Genomic DNA, 24,797 nt, shown 5'->3' with positions numbered 1-24,797 from the left:
GACACACATGACTGATGATTGGTTGAAAGAAATTGATAATAAGAAGATTGTGGGAGCTGTAGTGTTAGATTTCAGAACAGCCTTTGATATTATTGACCATAACCTGTTGTTGAGAAAATGTTATGGCTTTTTGACCTCTGCCATATCGTGGATTCAGAGCTATTTATCTAATAGAACTCAGAGGGTTTTCTTTAATGGATGCTTCTCTAATGTCAAACATGTAAAGTGTGGTGTACCATATGGCAGCTCTCTAGGCCCTCTACTCTTTTCTATTTTTACCAATGACCTGCCACTGGCATTAAACAAAGCATTTGTGTCCATTTATGTTGATGATTCAACCATATACGAATCATCAACCGCGGCTGATGAAGTCACTGAAACCCTTAACAAAGAGTTGCAGTCAGTTTTGGAATGGGTGGCAGTAATAAACTGCTCCTGAACATCTCTAAAACTAAGAGCATTATATTTGGTACAAACCGTTCCCTAAGTTCTAGACCTCAGCTGAATCTGGTAATGAATGGTGTGGCTGTTGAACAAGTTGTGTAGACTAAATTACTTGGTGTTACTTTAGATTGTAAACTCAAAACATATAGATTCAATGGTTGTAAAGATGTGGAGAGGTCTGTCTGTAATAAAGAATTGCTCTGCTTTTTTGACAACACACTCCACAAAGCAAGTCCTGCAGGCTCTAGTTTTATCTAATCTTGATTATTGTCCAGTCATATGGTAAAGTGCTGCAAAGTAATACCTAGTTAAGCTGCAGCTGGCCCAGAACAGAGTGCTCTTCATTGTAATCAGAGGGCTAATATTAATACTATGCATGTCAGTCTCTCTTGGCTACGAGTTGAGGAAAGACTGACTGCATCACTTCTTGTTTTTATAAGAAACATTAATGTGTTGGAATTCCAAATTGTTTGCATAGTCAACTTACACACAGCACTGACACAAACACTTACCACACTAGGCATGCCACCAGGGGTCTTTTCACAGTCCCCAGGTCCAGAACAAATTCAAGAAACATACAGTATTATACAGAGCCATAAGTGCATCGAACTCCCTTCCATCTTATATAGCACAAGTGAATAGCAAACCTGGTTTCAAAAAACAAATAAAGCAACACCTCACGGCACAACGCCTCTCCCCCATGTGACCTACTTGTTGTGTGTATGTACTGACATGTATGTGTAACTGATAGATGCGCGCACACACACACACACACACACACACACACACATAACATGTTCATGTTTTTAAATGTATGTAAATTGTAAAGTATTTTGTCTGTAATGTATTTTTCGTTATGTGTCGGACCCCAGTAAGACTAGCTTTCGCCATTGGCGTTGGCTAATGGGGATCCTAATAAATCAAATCAAATCTTCAGAAAGTATTCATACCCCTTGACTTATTCCACATTTTGTTGTGTTACAGCCTGATTTTAAATTTGAATAAATATATTTTTTTCTCTCAACCATCTGCACACAATACCCCATAATGACAAAGTGAAAACATGTTTTTAGAAATGTTTGCTAATTTATTGAAAATGAAATACATGAATATCTCATTTACATAAGTATTCACAACCCTGAGTCAATACATGTTAGAATCACCTTTTGCAGCAATTACAGCTGTGAGTATCTAGGTCTCTAAGAGCTTTTCACACCTGGATTGTACAATATTTCCATATTATTATTTTTAAAATTCTTAAAGCTCTTTCAAATTGGTTGTTGATCATTGCTACATAGCCATTTTCAAGTATTGCCATAGATTTCCAAGCCGATTTAAGTCAGAACTAACTAGGCCACTCATTTGTAATTCATTTGTAAACATTTCTAAAAACATAATTCCACTTTGACCATATAGGGTATTGTGTGTAGGCCAGTAACACAAAATCTAAATTGAATCCATGTTAAATTCAGGCGGTAACACAACAAAATGTGGAAAAAGACAAAGGGTGTGAATACTTTCTGAAGGCACTGTATGTTACCTTTCATTACTTTTATTTCCATCTACTAGCATCTTTTACTGCAGTACTTAGCTTTCCAGAGGTTACATGAACATAGTTATTTTCAACAAATGTCTCATCATCATATAATATCTCCCATGAAAATGAATACATTCTGTCCCTCGTCAAAATGATTGGATGACAACAGATTCTAGAATTCCGGAGGGGAACAAGATCTTCTAAGTATCTACATTGTAATTTGTAACGTCATTGTCGTGTCTGCTTGTTATTTGGGGTTCTGGATGGCTTTCTAAATGTGCAGTGCGTAGATATGGCAGTAAAATAGAGTTGGTTTTGAAGGACATGGAATTGAAACCGTCTCTCTGAGACACCTGCAGTCAGAAGCATGAGTCTTAAGCAGTATTTTGATTTGGATTCGTCCTGACATTCGTGATTTCTTGTTTCTAGTTTTGGATTATTATTTTTGTAGTTGTTTGATATTTTTACTGCACTGTTAGGAGCTAGTAACACAAGCATTTCGCTACACCCTCTATAACATCTGCTAAACGTTGTACGCGACCAATAAACTTTGATTTGATTTAGATTTTTTAATCTATTTTTGAGCTTGAAGGCGGATGGGCGATTCCAGCGTTATGGACATTACATCTGCACGCAAAATCACTACTTTAATGTCTCACATAATGGACAAACAAAATATAAATTAAACCTTTGATGTGTGTGTTTATAGTATATAAAACAAATAAGAAGCATTGTGGATGTTACATGAAATTGACAAGCTATTAGGGGAGACTGAACAAAAAGTCTGTGAGTTTGTAAGTCTTAGGTGTCACAGCTTCCTCCGAAGCTGCCTCCTCTCCTTGTTCGGGCAGGCTTCGGCGTTCGTCGTCACCGGCCTTCTAGCCACCGCCGCTCCTCAACTCATCATTCCATTTGTTTTGTCTTGTTTATTACACACACCTGGTTCATATCCCCTCATCAGTACCTGTATAAGTGTTCCTTCTTCCCCCTTGTCTTTGTGTGTGATTGTTTATTGTGGAGGTTAATATAGCTCGGTGGAGCTACTTTGCATTGTGTATCGCCGGGACATTCTCCCGTGTGCCTTGTTGTTTTCCAGTGCACGTATTTCCACACTGGAGTGTTTTACGCATTGTTGCGTACCGCTGTGTTACGGAATAAACCATTTATTCTGTGATTTACCCTCCTGCGCCTGACTCCTTCAGAATCACGCACCACATTAGGTCAAAACACGGATAGCCATTTCGAAGGATAGCCTGCTCTGAAATGGCCAAAATTAATGCAATTTCCTACTTAAAGTTTTCAAATAAAGCCTTAACTCTAACTAAAGCTAGGATCCTTAATTGAAACAATAACAAAGCAGTGACCCCGCCCTTGTTTCGGTAAAAAGCTGAGGGATGGGCCTGGAGAAATGTAACCACTCAAATTCATAGACAGAGCAATGGGTGCAAGGAACGACCATCCATGATATCAAAATTACAGTTTTAACCATGTTTTGTTGCTATACATTGTTTGTTTACATTAACACTGTTTACAAACATTGGGGTAAAACAAGTTCATATTTTGGGTTTTGATGGGGTACGACAGTTGAAATAAACTCATGAGGCATATGTAAGTCATATTCTTCAAGAATCAATGGGTATATATAATTAATTTATAAGGCCAAAAATGGATGTAGCAACTAATGATTCTAGCTTTAAAGGGAAAATCCACTCCAAATCTATATTTTGATATTTTTTTAATTAGTCCACTGTTAATACAGTCCCAAAATGTTTTGCATTTCAACAGTCAAGTTTTCAATAATAATAATAATAATAATATGCCATTTAGCAGACGCTTTTATCCAAAGCGACTTACAGTCATGCGTGCATACATTATTTGTGTATGGGTGGTCCCGGGGATCGAACCCACTACCTTGGCGTTACAAGCGCCGTGCTCTACCACGGACGTTCATAAAGCAAAGTGTCACCAGCCACATCAACATGATGATACAAAATTGTGAACGTGGTTTCATTTGGAAATGACTAACTTTTTGGGGGCCATGCTCAGGTTGACTTTTCCATGGAATTGCCCAGATACTGTTATGATTAGTGTAGTCAGTGTGGACTTGTTTTCTTTCCCTCCATTAGCTTAATTCAACAGGCTGAAAGGATGCCATCTATGATCTCTCTGTGATAAACTTGCTGGTAACCATCCTTGTCCAATTGTTGCTGGATCTTTAATCCAGCCTTCAGGTCCCTTTAAATACAGTGTCTCTGTAATAGGATTGCTGATGTTAACCCTCATGACAATACTGCCAGCTGTCACACTCTCACAGACCCCCGGCGGCGTCATGAGCTGGGGAGGGGCTGGACGGGCTGGGCACGGTGTGGGGATGGAGGGATGGAGGGGAGGGCTGGAACTCTGATGATGGGAGGAGAAAAGAGGGAGTGGATGCAGGCATGGGAGGCAGAGAGGGATGGATGGATGGGAGGGCTGGGCTGGGAATAGAGGGATGGAGGGGAGGGGAGGGCTGGGCTGGGGATAGAGGGATGGAGGGGAGGGCTGGGTCTCTTGATGGATGGGTGGGGCAGAGCAGAAAGGGGATGGATGGAAGGGAGGGTTGGGTATGACGGGATGGGTGGAAGAGAAAGGGAGGGGATGCCTGGAAAGTGTGTTGATCTCTTTAGTCCAGCACAGATCACCAGGCAGAGAGGAGAGAGGGGCGCCCATTCGGACGGTCCAAAAGTGTCTTTAAACCTGGAGCGTGAAAGGAGATCAAGAATTGCCCGTCTCATCTTTTCCCATTATTCTTTTCTATCCTCTTCTCTCTCCTTCATCAGTGCTTCTATATGGGTTGCTGCTGATACAGCGTGGACTGGGACAGACTAGGGATTCGTGATGGTTGTGGCTCTGGATGCAGTGTGGGTGAGGGTGAAGGGGGTGTGCAAACAGAATGGACTCCTCATCCTGTCCGTGTTGGCTGTGGTCATAGGATGCCTGCTGGGCTTCTTCCTACGGACTAAAAGGCTCACAGAGCAGGTCAGTAACCAGCCTCATTCCTACACACCCCCAACTCCCCTATGTGATTCCTTGGTTGTATTCCATCAGCCACACACCTCCCTCTGTCATCCCCTGGTTCAATGAGTGATGGTCTACCTATAAACCCCTTCCTACACCCTACTTATAAACCCCTTCCTACACCCTACTTATAAACCCCTTCCTATACCCTACTTATAAACCCCTTCCTATACCCTACTTATAAACCCCTTCCTACACCCTACTTATAAACCCCTTCCTACACCCTACTTATAAACCCCTTCCTATACCCTACTTATAAACCCCTTCCTATACCCTACTTATAAACCCCTTCCTACACCCTACTTATAAACCCCTTCCTACACCCTACTTATAAACCCCTTCCTATACCCTACCTATAAACCCCTTCCTATACCCTACTTATAAACCCCTTCCTACACCCTACTTATAAACCCCTTCCTATACCCTACTTATAAACCCCTTCCTACACCCTACTTATAAACCCCTTCCTACACCCTACTTATAAACCCCTTCCTACACCCTACTTATAAACCCCTTCCTACACCCTACTTATAAACCCCTTCCTATACCCTACCTATAAACCCCTTCCTATACCCTACTTATAAACCCCTTCCTACACCCTACTTATAAACCCCTTCCTACACCCTACTTATAAACCCCTTCCTACACCCTACTTATAAACCCCTTCCTATACCCTACTTATAAACCCCTTCCTACACCCTACTTATAAACCCCTTCCTATACCCTACTTATAAACCCCTTCCTACACCCTACTTATAAACCCCTTCCTACACCCTACTTATAAACCCCTTCCTATACCCTACTTATAAACCCCTTCCTACACCCTACTTATAAACCCCTTCCTACACCCTACTTATAAACCCCTTCCTATACCCTACTTATAAACCCCTTCCTACACCCTACTTATAAACCCCCTTCCTACACCCTACTTATAAACCCCTTCCTACACCCTACTTATAAACCCCTTCCTACACCCTACTTATAAACCCCTTCCTACACCCTACTTATAAACCCCTTCCTACACCCTACTTATAAACCCCTTCCTACACCCTACTTATAAACCCCTTCCTACACCCTACTTATAAACCCCTTCCTACACCCTACTTATAAACCCCTTCCTACACCCTACTTATAAACCCCTTCCTATACCCTACTTATAAACCCCTTCCTATACCCTACTTATAAACCCCTTCCTACACCCTACTTATAAACCCCTTCCTACACCCTACTTATAAACCCCTTCCTATACCCTACTTATAAACCCCTTCCTATACCCTACTTATAAACCCCTTCCTACACCCTACTTATAAACCCCTTCCTACACCCTACTTATAAACCCCTTCCTATACCTTACTTATAAACCCCTTCCTATACCCTACTTATAAACCCCTTCCTATACCCTACCTATAAACCCCTTCCTATACCCTACCTATAAACCCCTTCCTATACCCTACTTATAAACCCCTTCCTACACCCTACTTATAAACCCCTTCCTATACCCTACTTATAAACCCCTTCCTACACCCTACTTATAAACCCCTTCCTACACCCTACTTATAAACCCCTTCCTACACCCTACTTATAAACCCCTTCCTACACCCTACTTATAAACCCCTTCCTACACCCTACTTATAAACCCCTTCCTACACCCTACTTATAAACCCCTTCCTACACCCTACTTATAAACCCCCTTCCTATACCCTACTTATAAACCCCTTCCTACACCCTACTTATAAACCCCCTTCCTATACCCTACTTATAAACCCCTTCCTACACCCTACTTATAAACCCCTTCCTATACCCTACTTATAAACCCCTTCCTATACCCTACTTATAAACCCCTTCCTACACCCTACTTATAAACCCCTTCCTACACCCTACTTATAAACCCCTTCCTATACCCTACTTATAAACCCCTTCCTACACCCTACTTATAAACCCCTTCCTATACCCTACTTATAAACCCCTTCCTATACCCTACTTATAAACCCCCTTCCTACACCCTACTTATAAACCCCTTCCTACACCCTACTTATAAACCCCTTCCTACACCCTACTTATAAACCCCTTCCTACACCCTACTTATAAACCCCTTCCTATACCCTACTTATAAACCCCTTCCTATACCCTACTTATAAACCCCTTCCTATACCCTACTTATAAACCCCTTCCTACACCCTACTTATAAACCCCTTCCTATACCCTACTTATAAACCCCTTCCTATACCCTACTTATAAACCCCTTCCTATACCCTACCTACTAACCCTTTCCTATACCCTACTTATAAACCCCTTCCTACACCCTACTTATAAACCCCTTCCTACACCCTACTTATAAACCCCTTCCTATACCCTACTTATAAACCCCTTCCTATACCCTACTTATAAACCCCTTCCTATACCCTACTTATAAACCCCCTTCCCTACACCCTACTTATAAACCCCTTCCTATACCCTACTTATAAACCCCTTCCTATACCCTACTTATAAACCCCTTCCTACACCCTACTTATAAACCCCTTCCTATACCCTACCTACTAACCCCTTCCTACACCCTACTTATAAACCCCTTCCTACACCCTACTTATAAACCCCTTCCTACACCCTACTTATAAACCCCTTCCTATACCCTACTTATAAACCCCTTCCTATACCCTACTTATAAACCCCTTCCTACACCCTACTTATAAACCCCTTCCTACACCCTACTTATAAACCCCTTCCTACACCCTACTTATAAACCCCTTCCTACACCCTACTTATAAACCCCTTCCTATACCCTACTTATAAACCCCTTCCTACACCCTACTTATAAACCCCTTCCTACACCCTACTTATAAACCCCTTCCTATACCCTACTTATAAACCCCTTCCTATACCCTACTTATAAACCCCTTCCTATACCCTACTTATAAACCCCTTCCTACACCCTACTTATAAACCCCTTCCTATACCCTACTTATAAACCCCTTCCTACACCCTACTTATAAACCCCTTCCTACACCCTACTTATAAACCCCTTCCTATACCCTACTTATAAACCCCTTCCTACACCCTACTTATAAACCCCTTCCTATACCCTACTTATAAACCCCTTCCTACACCCTACTTATAAACCCCTTCCTACACCCTACTTATAAACCCCTTCCTATACCCTACTTATAAACCCCTTCCTATACCCTACTTATAAACCCCTTCCTATACCCTACCTACTAACCCTTTCCTATACCCTACCTATGAACCTGTGGAAGTAATACTAAACCGGGCAACTCCACACTCCCCCCTGTGTGATGCCATGGTCCAACATGTTCTGTTATCTACAGTATAAAACCTATACCCTACCCTTCCCACAAACCTGTCAACATACACCCAAATCACTGGTCCAAAAGGCCAAAATACTATTTGTTGTGTCTCACCTCCTAACTTTGTGTGGTTGTGTTCCTCTATCCCAAAATAAGGTCCTATCTATGTAGACTCCCATCATTCCCCACCCTGGCCGCTATGTGCAAGAAGAGATCCACTGAATGTGTTAAAAAAGAAAGAGTGCTATGTCAATTGTAATGTATTGTAGTAAGCATCACGTGGCAGCTCAATAGCTTCATAGTATGACAAGGTGTAGGGTGAGGAGTGGGTTGCCAAATCCTGGTCTAATTTACATGTGCAGCTTTATTGAAACACCTACTCTGACCTTTGATAAGCTGACTGGATCACTGAAACCAACCCACCCATAATATTAACCTTTATTTATCCAGGCTAGTCAGATTGAGAGTTCTCTTTTTCTACTGAGAATCTCTTTTTCAAGAGAGACCTGGTCCAATATTAGTCGGTATAAAAATCTGGAGGTGGCCTTCTGTGCACTATTGTCTCCTGACAGAACCGTACGTTACATCTCAAAGCAGATGCCAGAGTGACATTTGCCCCCCCTGATCACAGCTTCCCCATGGAGAAGGTCCAGGTCCCATACGCATGAGGGCCGGCGCTTTCTCTCCCACATCAGTGTTTATATCCCTCACCCCCTGTGAGTAAAGCTATATCATATTCTGGAATAGGGCCTAAATATAGCAGGCTAGTCCTTCACTCTGACAATGGAGGATTATCATCCAATCAAACAAATGCTTTCCTCCTCTCCCTCCATCATAACTACAATAGCCAAAAGTACCTTTTATTTATTTATTTAACCTTTATTTATCCAGGCGAGTCAATAAAGAACAAATTCGTATTTACAATTAAGGCCTGAAAACCTCTTAGGCCCTACATATTGAAAGACACTTTAGAGATTGCTGGAGGCCTCTGACTGTGATGTCTGATAAATAAGAACGGGCTTTAGTAATTTTGTTGGTTGAGTTGAGTTGAGGGCTAAGGGCTGTTATTCCTGTTTTGATTCTGAAAGTAGCTAGCTACCTACGGTTATTATGTGTAATCAGTGGACTATACATGTCTCTATCTGCAATGTACATTAGCCAAAAGTGCCCCTCCATATTGAAAGACATGTTGGCAATATAGAGTGAAGAAGGCCTCTGTGATGTCTGATAAATTACAGTGGGTTTTAGGCTGGTAATGTTGGTTGACTTGAGTTGAGGGCTGGGAGCTGTATCTATTGGTTTTGAAGGAAGATACCTAGATATAATTATTATGTTTAATCAGTGTTTTTTACAGTGTCTCTAGCTGTACATCTTTGACATGTTGGAGATAGATGAAGGCCCCTGAGGTGTCAAGTAAATTAAAGTGGGCTTTTAGTCCTTTTGGTTGTTGAGTTGGTGGCTGGGGGAGATACAGTGACATGACTGTGAACAGGTTAGATGGGTTGAGTGGGCTGTACTTATGAAGAAGAAGGGGAATGAGAGGGACAGGCTAACATGTAACTGTAAAGAGGTTAAATGGGCCCTGTCATTAGAGGGATGAAGAAATTAGAGTGGGCTTTGATTTAGTCATGCTGGTGGTTTATTTATTATAGAGTATGAGGGCTGGAGGTGTGCCAAATCCTCTTCAACTTGCAGTGAAGGTTACACAGTCCCACATCACAAAGAGAAAAGGAGAGAGAGAGAGAAAGAAAGAAAGAAAGAAAGAAAGAAAGAAAGAAAGAAAGAAAGAAAGAAAGAAAGAAAGAAAGAAAGAAAGAAAGAAAGAAAGAAAGAAAGAAAGAAAGAAAGAAAGAAAGAAAGAAAGAAAGAAAGAAAGAAAGAAAGAAAGAAAGAAAGAAAGAAAGAAAGAGGATTAAAAAGAGAATGAGAGAGAGAAAGTGGAAGAGACTCAATATACTGTTGAGTCTGAGTCTAAATTGACTGCTTGGTTGATTATTATTCTGCCATTCTGTGTTGATGAAGATCACTTAGAGCCTGCTACATTGGCATTAGTGTCTTCACTGCACATCCAGAGGTAGAGTAATATATCAATATGATCCTATTCATATTCTCTCCAATAGCCCACACTTCTCACAGCTCAGTGGCTTAAGGACCCTGGCTGTGTTACCTGAAGGTTAGTGCTACCAGGGATCCTTGGGACATCCATACCCTAAAACCTAACCTTAACCCCTACCCTTACCTTAATCTTAACCATAACCATAACCCTTACCTGAACCCTAACCTCAACCATTTTAAATGTCAACTTCAATGGGGTATGGGCGTCCCAAGGAGCCGGGTAGCAAGGACTGTTACCTGAATGCCCAGCCTCCACTTGACCAAAATATAAATGAAGAGAGATTACAAAATAACCCTATTGAACCATGCACATTGTTTTTAATCAGTATCTGATTCAGTATCTGATTAAAAAACGTGTCTGTTCACCCACCTTGTGTTGCTGCAGGTGCTTTGAGAAAAAGCTAATCCCCTGGTTCAACGAGTGAGGATCTACCTATAAACATTTTCCTTTTCCTCCAAGTAACACTTTGGTTCTTGAAAGTCCAATATCTTTAAAACTTGACTGCTGACATGCAAAACATCGTGGGACTGTATCAACAGTGAACTAATGAAAAAAAAAATACCAAAAGATTTTAACTGTTGTCATCATTCTTGTTATTTAGACATGACCAATCATTTCTGCCTAATCATAGCACATTCTTGTGACAGTGACCAATCATTTCTGTCGCATCAGCATCCCATAATTCTGACTGATTCACTTAGAAGTGATAAAAAAAACATTTGTATTGTCACACACACCAGATAGGTGCAGTGAAATATGTTATTTCACAGGGTCAGCCATCATAGTACAGAGCACCTGGAGCAAATTAGGGTTAAGAGCCTTTCTCAAGGGCATATCGACAGATGTTTCACCTCGTCGGCTAGGGTATTCCAACCAGTGACCTTTCGGTTACTGATTGGTCAATGACTGGTTACTCTACTCAAGGCTGTAACCGCTAGGCTACCTGGCGCCCCTACTGCACTCCCTCTTAAGTACACTCTTAGAAAAAAAGGTTCCAAAAGGGTTCTTCGGCTGTCGCCATAGGACAACACTTTTTGGTTCCAGGTAGAACCCTTTTGGCTTCCATGTAGATCCCTCTGTGGAAAGGGTTCTACATGGAACCAAAAATAGTTATTCAAAGGGTTCTCCTATGGGGACAGTCGAGTGTAGTTAAACTAAAGCAGGACACTTCCTAAAGCACTCACTCTATAGCAGTAATTCTCAACAAAGGACCCCTTACAGTGCATTCGGAAAGTATTCAGACCCCTTTACTTTTTCCACATTTTGTTACGTTACAGCCGTCTTCTAAAATTGATGAAATTGGTTTTTTCCCTTATCAATCTGCACACAAATACCCCATGATAACAAAGCAAAAACAGGTTTTTAGAAATTTTACTCAGTACTTTGTTGAAGCACCTTTCGCAGCGATTACAGCCTTGAGTCTTCTTGGGTTTGACGCTACAAGCTTGGCACACCAGTATTTGGGGAGTTTCTCCCATTCTTCTCTGCAGATCCTCTCAAGCTCTGTCAGGTTGGATGGGGAGCGTCGCTGCACAGCTATTTTCAGATCACTCCAGAGATGTTCGATCGGGTTCAAGTCTGGGCTTTGGCTGGGCCACTCAAGGACATCCAGAGACTTGTCCCGAAGCTACTCCTGCGTTGTCTTGGCTGTGTGCTTAGGGTCGTTGTCCTGTTGGAAGGTGAACCTTCGCCCCAGTCTGAGGTCCTGAGCGCTCTGGAGCAGGTTTTCATCAAGGATCTCTCTGTACTTTGCTCTGTTCATCTTTCCCTCTCCTGGCTAGTCTTCCAGTCCCTGCTGCTGAAAAACATCCCCACAGCATGATGCTGACACCAACATGCTTCACCGTAGGGATGGTGCCAGGTTTCCTCCAGACGTGACACTTGGCATTCAGGCCAAAGAGTTCAATCTTGTTTCTCATGGTCTGAGTCCTTTAGGTGCCTTTTGGCAAACTCTAAGCGGGCTGTCATGTGCCTTTTACTGAGGAGTGGCTTCCGTCTGGCCACTCTACCATAAATGCCTGATTGGTGGTGTCCTGCAGAGATGGTTGTCCTTCTGGGAGGTTCTCCCATCTCCACAGAGGAACTCTGGAGTGCTGTAAGAGTGATCATTGCCTTCTTGGACACCTCCCTGAACAAGGCCCTTCTCCCCCGATTGCTCAGTTTGGCCGGGAGGCCAGCTCTAGGAAGAATCTTGGTGGTCCCAAACGTCTTCTATTTAAGAATGATGCAGTCCACTGTGTTCTTGGGGACCTTCAATGCTGCAGACATTTTTTGGTACCCTTCCCCATCCTGTCTCGGTGCTCTATGGACAATTCCTTTGACTTCGTGGCATTTCTAAAAACCTGTTTTTGCTTTGTCATTATGGGGTATTGTGTGTAGATGATGAGGATTTTTTATTTATTTAATCCATTTTAGAATACGGCTGTAACAGAACAAAATGTGGAAAAAGTCAAGGGGTCTGAATACTTTCCGAATGCACTGTATGCGCAACGGACCATTAAGCCAATGTTGTTTTTTGTGTACACCCTGTGGATACCTGTCAGGTCGTGTTGTAGGTGTGGTGTAGGAGTCAAACGCAGGAAGCAGACTGAATTCCAAAAAGCTGTATTCCTGCCTAAACACAGGCAACAGGACGAAATAAGCCTGACAGCAAAATACGCACGAAGGCGAAAAGACAATGCGCACAAACAGGTGCGTCAGGATGAAATAAGTGCACACACAAGTGCAACGAACGCTCCAGCAAACAGTGGAGAAAATAACGCTCAACCGAGCAATACACAGACTGACGGTAACAATCACACACAACACAAGACAAACACAACGAGAAACTTATAGGACACTAATTACTACAAAACAGAAACAGGTGTAGAAACAAACAGACAAAAGCAAACGAACATGAAACATCAATCGGTGGCAGCTAGAATTCGGAGACGACGAAACGCCGAAGCCTGCCCGAACAAGGGAGAGAGGCAGCCTCGGCCGAAACCGTGACAGTACCCCCCCTTGACGCGCGGCTCCAGACGCGCGCCGACTCCGGCCTTGGGGACGACCCGGAGGCCGCGGCGCAGGGCGCGTCGGATACCCCGATGGAATTCCGTCCAGGAGCGACGGGTCCAAGATGTCTCTCCTCGGCACCCAGCACCGCTCCTCCGGACCGTACCCCTCCCACTCCACTAGATACTGAAGACCCCCTCTCCGACGTCTAGAATCCAAGATGGATCTCACGGTGTGCGCCGGTACCCCCTCGATGTCCAACGGGGCCGGGGGGTCTCCAAGATCTCATGTTCTTGGAGTGGGCCTGCTACCACCGGCCTGAGAAGGGACACATGGAACGAGGGGTTAATACACTTATACTCAACTGGTAACTGTAATCTATAACATACCTCGTTCAACCTTCTCAGGACTTTAAATGGCCCTACAAACCGCCGACCCAGCTTCCGACAGGGCAGGCGGAGGGGCAGGTTTCTGGCAGAGAGCCAGACTCGATCTCCAGGTGCGTACACTGGCCCCTCACTGCGGTGTAGGTCGGCGCTCGTCTTCTGTCGACGTATGGCACGCTGCAGATGGACGTGTGCAGCGTCCCACGTCTCCTCCGAGCGCCGCACCCACTCATCCACAGCGGGGGCCTCGATCTGGCTCTCATGCCATGGTGCCAGAACCGGCTGGTACCCCAAAACACACTGAAAAGGGGTTAGTTGGGTGGAGGAGTGGCGGAGAGAGTTCTGTGCCATCTCGGCCCAGGGCACATATCTCGCCCACTCCTCCGGCCGATCCCGGCAGTACGTTCTGAGAAACCTACCCACATCCTGGTTAACGCGTTCCACCTGCCCATTACTCTCCGGGTGGTAACCCGAGGTGAGGCTCACCGAGACCCCCAACCGCTCCATAAAAGCTCTCCAGACTCTGGAGGTGAATTGGGGACCTCGGTCAGCCACAATGTCCTCGGGCACCCCGTAGTGCCGGAACACATGGGTGAATATAGCTTCGGCGGTCTGCAGGGCAGTAGGAAGACCCGGCATGGGGAGCAAACGACAGGCCTTAGAGAACCGGTCCACAACGACCAGGATGGTAGTATTCCCTTGAGAGAGGGGAAGGTCAGTTATAAAATCCACCGAGAGGTGGGACCATGGTCGTTGTGGAACGGGCAGGGGCAGTAACTTACCCCTAGGCAGATGTCTAGGCGCCTTACACTGGGCGCACACCGAGCAGGAGGAAACATAAACCCTCACATCCCTGGCCAACGTGGGCCACCAATATTTGGCACTAAGACAGTGCACTGTCCGGCCGATACCCGGGTGTCCAGAGGAGGGTGACGTGTGAGCCCAATAGATCAATCGATCCCGACACTCGAGCGGAACATACTTCCGACCCTCCGGGCATTGTGGTGGACTAGGGTCGGTGCGTAATGCCCGCTCGAGCTCAGAATCGAGCTCCCACACCACCGGTGCCACTAGACACGACTCCGGCAGTATGGGAGTGGGCTCCACGAACCTCTCCTCCCCGTCATACAGCCGAGACAGCGCATCTGCCTTCCCGTTTTGTGACCCAGGGATGTAGGTGATCTTAAAAGAGAAACGGGTCAAAAACATACTCCATCTAGCCTGCCGAGGGTTCAGCCTCCTCGCTGCCCGGATGTACTCCAGGTTACGGTGGTCCGTCAAAATGAGGAAAGGGTGTTGAGCCCCCTCAAGCCAGTGCCTCCACACCTTAAGGGCCTGTACCACAGCTAACAGCTCCCTGTCCCCTATGTCATAATTTCGCTCCGCCGGGCTGAGCTTCTTGGAATAGAAGGCACAGGGGCGGAGTTTAGGTGGCGCGCCTGACCGTTGTGAAAGCACGGCGCCAATACCGGCCTCAGACGCGTCCACCTCTACCTGAAATGGTAAAGAGGGATCCGGATGCGCCAGCACCGGAGCCGAGGTAAACAGGTCCTTCAGCCTCCCAAACGCCCTGTCCGCCTCGACTGACCACTGCAGACGCACGGACCCCCCTTCAAGAGAGACGTGATGGGAGCTGCCACTTGCCCAAAACCCCGGATAAACCTCCGGTAGTAATTCGCAAACCCCAAAAACTGCTGCACCTCTTTCACAGTGGTTGGTGTTTGCCAATTACGCTACGGCCACGGCCTTCGGTCTACCTCCATCTTCACCCCTGACGCGGACAACTGATACCCCAAAAAGGAGATAGACTCCTGGAAAAACAGACACTTCTCTGCCTTCACATACAGGTCGGGCTCCACCAGCCTCCGCAACACTCTGCGCACCAGGGCCACATGCTCGACACGGGTAGGTGAGTACACGAGAATGTCATCTATGTACACAACGACTCCCTGTCCCTGCATGTCCCTGAAGATCTCATCCACAAATGATTGGAAAACCGACGGAGCATTCATCAACCCGTATGGCATGACTAGATACTCGTAATGGCCCGAGGTGGTACTAAAGGCTGTTTTCCATTCATCATCCTTCTTGATGCGCACCAAGTTGTACGCGCTCCTGAGATCTAATTTCGTGAAGAAACGCGCCCCATGCAACGACTCAGTCATGGTCGCAATCAGCGGGAGTGGATAACTATACTTCACCGTAATCTGATTGAGACCACGGTAATCGATGCACGGACGCGAAACCACCATCCTTCTTCTTCACGAAAAAGAAACTCGAGGACGCGGGGAAGTGGATCGGCCGTATGTATCCTTGTCTCAGCGATTCGTCTATGTAAATCTCCATAGCTTTCTTCTCCTCCTGAGACAGAGGATACACATGACTCCGTGGGAGCGCAGCTCCTGCCTGAAGGTTTATCGCACAATCCCCCTGCCTATGGGGTGGCAACCGCGTCGCCCTCGCCTTACTAAACGCGATAGCCAAATCCCCATACTCAGGTGGAATGTGCAATGCGGGCACCTGGTTTGGACTCTCCACCGAGGTAGCCCCCTACGGAAACGCCCAAACATCTACCCACACACTGAGCAGACCACTCCATCAGAGCCCTCTCCTGCCACGAAATCACTGGGTTATGGGTACTCAACCAGGGCATGCCCAGCACCACCGGATACGCAGGAGAGTCAATCAGGAACAGCTGAATCATCTCCTGATGATCCCCCTGCGCACACATCCTAAGTGGCGCCGTGACCTCCCTGATCAAGCCCGTACCCAACGGACGACTATCTAGGGCGTGAACGGGAAAAGGAACATCAACAGGAATGAGGGGAATCCCTAACGCTAAACAAAACTTTTTATCAATAAAATTCCCAGCTGCGCCTGAATCTACCAGCGCCTTATGCTGGGCATGAGGTGCTACCTGTGGAAAACATACAGGCATACAGAAATGGGCAACAGAGAGCTCTGGGTGAGTGGGGCGCCTACTCACCTGGAAGGAATCCCCAGTGCGGGACCTGTCGTCATCTCCCCTAGGAGGCCATCCCCAGCACCTAGCCGCGGTGTGTCCTCCCCGACCACAGTTGGTGCAGTGGATGGACCCCCTAGTCTGCCGACTCCTCCTATCTCTAGCGCCAGCGCCCCCGAGCTCCATAGGACACGGCTCGGATGCGCTGGAGGATGGAATGGACGGACCCCCTCAGGACGTCCGCGGGTAGCCAATAGGTTATCTAACCTGATTGACATGTCGACCAGCTGGTCGAAAGTGAGACTGGTGTCCCTACAGGCCAGCTCCCGACGGACGTCCTCTCTGAGGCTACATCGGTATAGATCGATGAGGGCCCGCTCATTCCACCCTGCATCTGCCGCTAGAGTACGGAATTCGAGTGCGAATTCCTGGGCACTCCTCCTCCCCTGCCTGAGGAAGACCAGACGCTCCCCCGCCGCTTTCCCCTCCGGGGAATGGTCGAACACCGCCCTAAAGCGGCGGGAGAACTCGGTGTATGTAATAGTCGTGGCGTCGATCTTCCTCCACTCCGCGTTGGCCCACTCCAACGCTTTACCGGCCAGGCAGGAGATCAGGGCGGACACGCTCTCATGCCCTGAAGGTGCCGGATGTACTGTGGCCAGGTACAGCTCTACCTGGAGCAGGAATCCCTGACACCCAGCTGCGGTCCCGTCGTAGGACCTCGGGAGAGATAGTCGGACTCCGCGAGGTTCCGGCGCTGGACTGGGTGGGCTGGCCGATGGTGCTGGCAGGGCGGCTGGCGGTGGAGGCGGACCCCAGCCTCGGAGGGTGGTCATCACCTCCTGCAGGGCGGCCCCCATCTGCAGGAGCTGCTCTTGCTGTTCCCGAACCTGGGTTTCCAGTCTTGAATGTGCTGCTTCGGCTCCTGCTGATTCCATACTGTATGGTGTGTGATTCTGTCAGGTCGTGTTGTAGGTGTGGTGTAGGAATCAAACGCAGGAAGCAGACTGAATTCCAAAAAGCTGTATTCCTGCCTAAACACAGGCAACAGGACGAAATAAGCCTGACAGCAAAATACGCACGAAGGCGAAAAGACAATGCGCACAAACAGGTGCGTCAGGATGAAATAAGTGCACACACAAGTGCAACGAACGCTCCAGCAAACAGTGGAGAAAATAACGCTCAACCGAGCAATACACAGACTGACGGTAACAATCACACACAACACAAGACAAACACAACGAGAAACTTATAGGACACTAATTACTACAAAACAGAAACAGGTGTAGAAACAAACAGACAAAAGCAAACGAACATGAAACATCAATCGGTGGCAGCTAGAATTCCGGAGACGACGAACGCCGAAGCCTGCCCGAACAAGGGAGAGAGGCAGCCTCGGCCGAAACCGTGACAATACCCGAGGTTTAGACATTACTCTTAGAAAAAAAGGGTTCCTCGTTTATCCCCATAGGAGAACCATTTTTGGTCCCAGGTAGAACCCTTTGGTGGTGAAAAAAGATCTACTTAGAACCTTTTACTGGTGAAACGGTTCCACGTAGAACCTTGTATTAATGAACCAAAAATAGTTATTTTCAGAGAAGAACCTTTTATGGTTCTAGGTAGCACTGTGACACTCTGGCTCTAGGACTTTTGTATGTGAGCTAGAGTGTATGTTGTTTTGTTGGGGATTTGGGTGTTTTTCTATGTTGGTAGTTCTGTCGGGTGTATTTCTATGTTTGCAGGTCTGTGGGTTGTTTTCTAGGTGGTTGTATGTTGTAGTCAATGACTCCCAATCGGAGGTAACGAGTGTCAGCTGTCGGCTCGTTATCTCTGATTGGGAGCCATATTTAAACTGTCAGTTTTCACCTTTGTTTTGTGGGTTATTGTTCCAAGTTCAGTGTATTGTTACGTTAGGACTTCACTATCGTCTTTTGTTGTTTTTTCGTGGTTGCTTTATAAATAAAGTCATCATGTTCACTCCACGCGCTGCGTATTGGTCCGCTCCTTCCGACGATCGTGACAGAATAACCCACCATAAAGGAACCAAGCAGCGCGTCCAGGAACAAAGGGTCTGGACATGGAAGGAACTGGTGGAAGGTAAAGGGTCCTGGACTTGGGAGGAGATCCTAGATGGTATGGATCGCCGACCATGGAACGAGACGGTGGAGAGGCGACGGCGAGAGGAGCAACGGCATCAGCAGGGCCATCATCGTCGGAAGGACGAGAGGCAACCCCAAGAAATTTTTTGGGGGGGGCACATGGCTTGGGCGACGGAGCAGCAGGAGGCTGCCACAAGGCAGAGTCAGAGGGCTGCCAGGTTAAGGGGGCTGACGGAGGCAGAGAAGGGACGGATTCAGTGGGCTACCAGGTCAAGGGGGCAACTGGGTAAAGCAGGGAAGGAAAGTGTTGAGGCACGGCGTGAGGTACTGGGGTGTGTAACCAGTTCGGTCCGGCCCGTTCCTAGTCCCGTGGTGCAGCCAGTAGTGTGTGTTCCCCGTACGGTACGGCCTGTTCCGGTCCCTCGCACTAAGGATACGGTGCGCGTCGCCAGCCCAGCCCGGCCTGTTCCTACTCCTCGCACCAGGGATACGGTGCGCGTCGCCAGCCCAGCCCGGCCTGTTCCTACTCCTCGCACCAGGGATACGGTGCGCTTCGCCAACCCGGCCCGGCCTGTTCCGGCCACTCGCACCAGGGATACGGTGCGCGGCGCCAGCCCAGCCTGGCCTGTTCCTACTCCTCGCACCAGGGATACGGTGCGCTTCGCCAACCCGGCCCGGCCTGTTCCGGCCACTCGCACCAGGGATACGGTGCGCGTCGCCAGCCCAGCCCGGCCTGTTCCTACTCCTCGCACCAGGGAGACGGTGCGCTTCGCCAACCCGGCCCGGCCTGTTCCGGCCACTCGCACCAGGGATACGGTGCGCGTCGCCAGCCCAGCCCGGCCTGTTCCTACTCCACGCACCAGGGATACGGTGCGCTCGCCAGCCCGGCCCGGCCTGTTCCGGCCACTCGCACCAGGGATACGGTGCGCGTCGCCAGCCCCGCCCGGCCTGTTCCTGCTCTCCGCACTAGGCGTTATGGGAGTCCCCAGGGTCCAGCATGCCCTGTTCCGGCTCCCCGCACTAGGGCGTTATGGGAGTCCCCAGGGTCCAGCATGCCCTGTTCCGGCTCCCCGCACTAGGCGTTATGGGAGTCCCCAGGGTCCAGCATGCCCTGTTCCGGCTCCCCGCACTAGGCGTCATGTGCGTTCCCAGGGTCCAGCAAGCCCTGTTGCTTCTCTCCGCACTAGCCCTGAGATGCGTGTCCTCAGCCCGGTACCTCCTGTTCCGGCACCACGCACCAGGCCTACGATGCGCCTCAGACGGCCAGAGTCTGCCGTCTGCCCAACGGGGCCTGAACTGTCCGTCTGCCCAACGCCGTCTGAACTGTCCGTCTGCCCAACGCCGTCTGAACTGCCCGTCTGCCCAACGGGGCCTGAACTGTCCGTCTGCCCAACGCCGTCTGAACTGTCCGTCTGCCCAACGCCGTCTGAACTGCCCGTCTGCCCAACGGGGCCTGAACTGTCCGTCTGCCCAACGCCGTCTGAACTGCCCGTCTGCCCAACGCCGTCAGAGCCTTCCGCCAGACAGGATCAGCCAGAGCCTTCTGCCAGACAGGATCAGCCAGAGCCTTCCGCCAGACAGGATCAGCCAGAGCCTTCCGCCAGACAGGATCAGCCAGAGCCTTCCGCCAGACAGGATCAGCCAGAGCCTTCTGCCAGACAGGATCAGCCAGAGCCTTCTGCCAGACAGGATCAGCCAGAGCCTTCTGCCAGACAGGATCAGCCAGAGCCTTCTGCCAGACAGGATCAGCCAGAGCCTTCTGCCAGACAGGATCAGCCAGAGCCTTCTGCCAGACAGGATCAGCCAGAGCCTTCTGCCAGACAGGATCAGCCAGAGTCTTCCGCCAGCCAGGATCCGCCAGAGCCGTCCAGCCAGGATCCGCCTGAGCCAGCCAGCCAGGATCTGCCCCTCAGTCCGGTGCTGCCCTTTAGTCAGGTGCTGCCCCTTAGTCCGGTGCTGCCACTTAGTCCGGTGCTGCCCCTTAGTCAGGTGCTGTCCCTTAGTCCGGTGCTGCCTACTAAGCAGTTTGTGACTGTGGTGGGGTGGGGATCACGACCGGGGCCAGAGCCACCACCGTGGACAGACGCCCACCCAGACCCTCCCCTAGAGCGTATGCTGGTGCGCCCGGAGTGCGCACCTTTAGGGGGGGGTACTGTGACACTCTGGCTCTAGGACTTTTGTATGTGAGCTAGAGTGTATGTTGTTTTGTTGGGGATTTGGGTGTTTTTCTATGTTGGTAGTTCTGTCGGGTGTATTTCTATGTTTGCAGGTCTGTGGGTTGTTTTCTAGGTGGTTGTATGTTGTAGTCAATGACTCCCAATCGGAGGTAACGAGTGTCAGCTGTCGGCTCGTTATCTCTGATTGGGAGCCATATTTAAACTGTCAGTTTTCACCTTTGTTTTGTGGGTTATTGTTCCAAGTTCAGTGTATTGTTACGTTAGGACTTCACTATCGTCTTTTGTTGTTTTTTCGTGGTTGCTTTATAAATAAAGTCATCATGTTCACTCCACGCGCTGCGTATTGGTCCGCTCCTTCCGACGATCGTGACAAGCACCTTCTTTTCTAAGAGTGCATAGCTAGTATATAATATTTAGAGCCATGCATCAGGATCCCCACCTGGCAAGAGTTTAAATAGTTTTTTTTTAAATGACCAAGGCAAAGCGTCTAGGCCCTTTACCTTAGTTGCGCTGTTGACAGGTGGGAATTCCGAATAGTGATCTTAGACGTGATGATGGGCGCAGTGGGAGAAATGGTAGAGGAGGGAAGAGGAGGGATTGGGCAGGCAGACAGCAGACTTGGCTCAGACCAAGTTTGTCTGGATATTTAGACCAGGGGAACCAACAGGTGCTGCTGCTGCTGCTCAGTCTGTCCAATCCTATCAGGCAGGGTGGCCTGAGGTATAGAGGGAGGGCACATGAGGTCAGTGGAATGAGCTGGGGGTTTTCATACAGTAGCTATATCTGGGATGAATGTGACCATAACACAAATACTTACCCTCTTAATCCCATGGGGGACATAAGGCCGACCATAACATAATTACTTAATTGTGCTCAAGCTTTCCTCTACTATACACCCTTCTCAATTCCATGTAGAACCCTTTTTGGTTCCATGTACTGTAGAACCCTTTCCACAGAGGAGCTCAAAAGGATTCTCCAAAGGGTTCTCCTATAGGGACAGCTGAAGAACCCTTTAAGGACTCAAGAGTGTTCAAATGGAGAAGTGATCGTTGCAATTGCATCGGAGTCAGTATGGGAGGAATGCACTGCCACTCACCGAGACACAGGGTCAGCAGTTTGGGACCATAGTTATGGAACTCTTATTAATAGACAAGAATCTTGCATAACCTACCATTACAATCATGGCCAACCTCTTTAGCAGTGTACTTTCATGAACGGCAAAGTGAATGACTATTTGGTAACACTTAACTTGACACCCAGCATCATAACATGTTATGACAAGGTCATAACCATGCCATAATATGTCATAACAGCTGACATAACCTCTCATAATATGGTCATAACACTGTCATGACTCATATATTTAGACCTGTTGTGACATATATTGCATTATTTTATGGCTGGTTATGACACCTATATAAGAGTGTCAAAACCCACAAAACATTCCATTACACCATAGCCTACTTGTCAACAGTATGTTTATGTTATATAAAATTTTCTGAAATGTACCATTAAAATTATGTCAAACATGCACCTAACCCAATGCTCTGTTGCTGATGACTGGGATGAATCCAGGACCAGATTTCAGGAGCAAGACACACTCTTTCTGACTGATGACTTACATAAGGGCCTGTACGTGATACGGCTATCTGGCTTATATGATTATGATGGTCATAATGCTTCTTGACAGTGTCATAAAGTGTATTTTCTTAGTCCAAGTAAAGTGACACAGGATGGTCATAATGCTTCTTGACAGTGTCATAAAGTGAATTTTCTTAGTCCAAGTAAAGTGACACAGGATGGTCATAATGCTTCTTGACAGTGTCATAAAGTGTATTTTCTTAGTCCAAGTAAAGTGACACAGGATGGTCATAATGCTTCTTGACAGTGTCATAAAGTGAATTTTCTTAGTCCAAGTAAAGTGATACAGGATGGTCATAATGCTTCTTGACAGTGTCATAAAGTGTATTTTCTTAGTCCAAGTAAAGTGACACAGGATGGTCATAATGCTTTATGACAACGTCATAAAGTGTATTTGCTGCAAGTTATTTAAAATATGATGGAAAAAAACATGACTGTAAAGAATTCATTACAACAAGAACAAAGGACTTAAGAAACAAACTTTCAAACGAAAGGAAACTTCTTGGCAGGCAAAAAAAACATTTGAATAAATGTGGGTTTTGACACTCTTATGTAGGTGTCATAAGCAGCCATAAAATATAGCAATATATGTCACAAATATATGGGTCATGACAGCGTTATGACCATATTATGACAGGTTATGACAAGTTATGCCAGTTGTTATGACGTATTATGACATGGTTATGACCATGCTGGGTGTCAAGTAAAGTGTTACCGACTGGACCATGCGGTAATGGCTATGTGCTTGCCAATGAATAGTGGCAGACTAGCAGGCGGTGCCAAAAACTGTGTTTAGGGGTAGTTTAAGATAAGGAGAGGAACATATTTAGTGGTCTATTGAAGTTTGTTCTTTTTTCAAACCCGACTGGCTTGGGTTTGAAAGCTGCTTCGGGGCTAAACAAGTCACATTTATTTTTGTCCTTGAGTATCTGCCCTCACAACAGGTACAGGCGTATGGACTGAAAGTCTCTGCTGGTTGTTAGTTGTCCTTGAGGGTTTATTGATAGAACAAGATAATGTACTGTAGTTTTTGTATTTTACCTTTATTTAACTAGGCAAGTCAGTTAAGAACAAATTCTTATTTGACAGCTTACCCCGGCCAAACCTGGACGATGCTGGGCCAATTGTGCGCTGCACTATGGGACTCCCAATCACTGCCAGATTGTAATACAGCCTGGAATCAAACCAGGGTCTGTAGTGACGCCTCTAGCACTGAGATGAAGTGCCTTACACCGCTGCGCCACTCAGGAGCCCAGTAATGACTGGAGTAGAGTAGCAGGGTTTACAGAGGTCTCCTTAATACCATTATCATAGATCCGACTCCCAGATGTTGTACTTCTCTCTTCTCTCTTTTCTCTTCTTTATAGTCTAAAATGGCATCAAAGTTCATTTCATAGGTGGAGAGAGGTGGAGAGAGTCTAAATAACTTTGTGTAAAAGCATGGACTCAAAGTCAGAATTCAACATGGTGTAGATTTAGCAATCAGCAATATACAGTGGGGAGAACAAGTATCTGATACACTGCCGATTTTGCAGGTTTTCCTACTTACAAAGCATGTAGAGGTCTGTAATTTTTATCATAGGTACACTTCAACTGTGAGAGACGGAATATAAAACAAAAATCCAGAAAATCACATTGTATGATTTTTAAGTAATTAATTTGCATTATATTGCATGACATAAGTATTTGATCACCTACCAACCAGTAAGAATTCCGGCTCTCACAGACCTGTTAGTTTTTCTTTAAGAAGCCCTCCTGTTCTCCACTCATTACCTGTATTAACTGCACCTGTTTGAACTAGTTACCTGTATAAAAGACACCTGTCCACACACTCAATCAAACAGACTCCAACCTCTCCACAATGGCCAAGACCAGAGAGCTGTGTAAGGACATCAGGGATAAAATTGTAGACCTGCACAAGGCTGGGAGGACAATAGGCAAGCAGCTTGGTGAGAAGGCAACAACTGTTGGCGCAATTATTAGAAAATGGAAGAAGTTCAAGATGACGGTCAATCACCCTCGGTCTGGGGCTCCATGCAAGATCTCACCTCGTGGGGCATCAATGCTCATGAGGAAGGTGAG

The 24,797-nt window shown here is 46.9% G+C and overlaps 1 protein-coding gene across 1 annotated transcript in view; it reads left to right on the top strand.

Annotated features, from left to right (window-relative positions):
- The first annotated feature begins 4,666 nt into the window (after window positions 1–4,666).
- Window positions 4,667–24,797, top strand: part of slc1a7b (solute carrier family 1 member 7b) — a 97,209-nt gene continuing 77,078 nt past the window's right edge. The window contains exon 1 of the mRNA XM_041840148.2: window positions 4,667–4,999. Within this exon, the coding sequence (XP_041696082.1) occupies window positions 4,859–4,999 (141 nt within the window). The 5' untranslated portion in view covers window positions 4,667–4,858. The remainder of the gene's footprint in view (window positions 5,000–24,797) is intronic.

This window comes from Coregonus clupeaformis, chromosome 20, assembly GCF_020615455.1.
Source record: "Coregonus clupeaformis isolate EN_2021a chromosome 20, ASM2061545v1, whole genome shotgun sequence".
Classification (NCBI taxonomy): domain Eukaryota; kingdom Metazoa; phylum Chordata; class Actinopteri; order Salmoniformes; family Salmonidae; genus Coregonus; species Coregonus clupeaformis.
The sequence above is the reverse complement of the archived record's forward strand: the minus strand, read 5'-3'. Positions and strand labels throughout refer to the sequence as shown.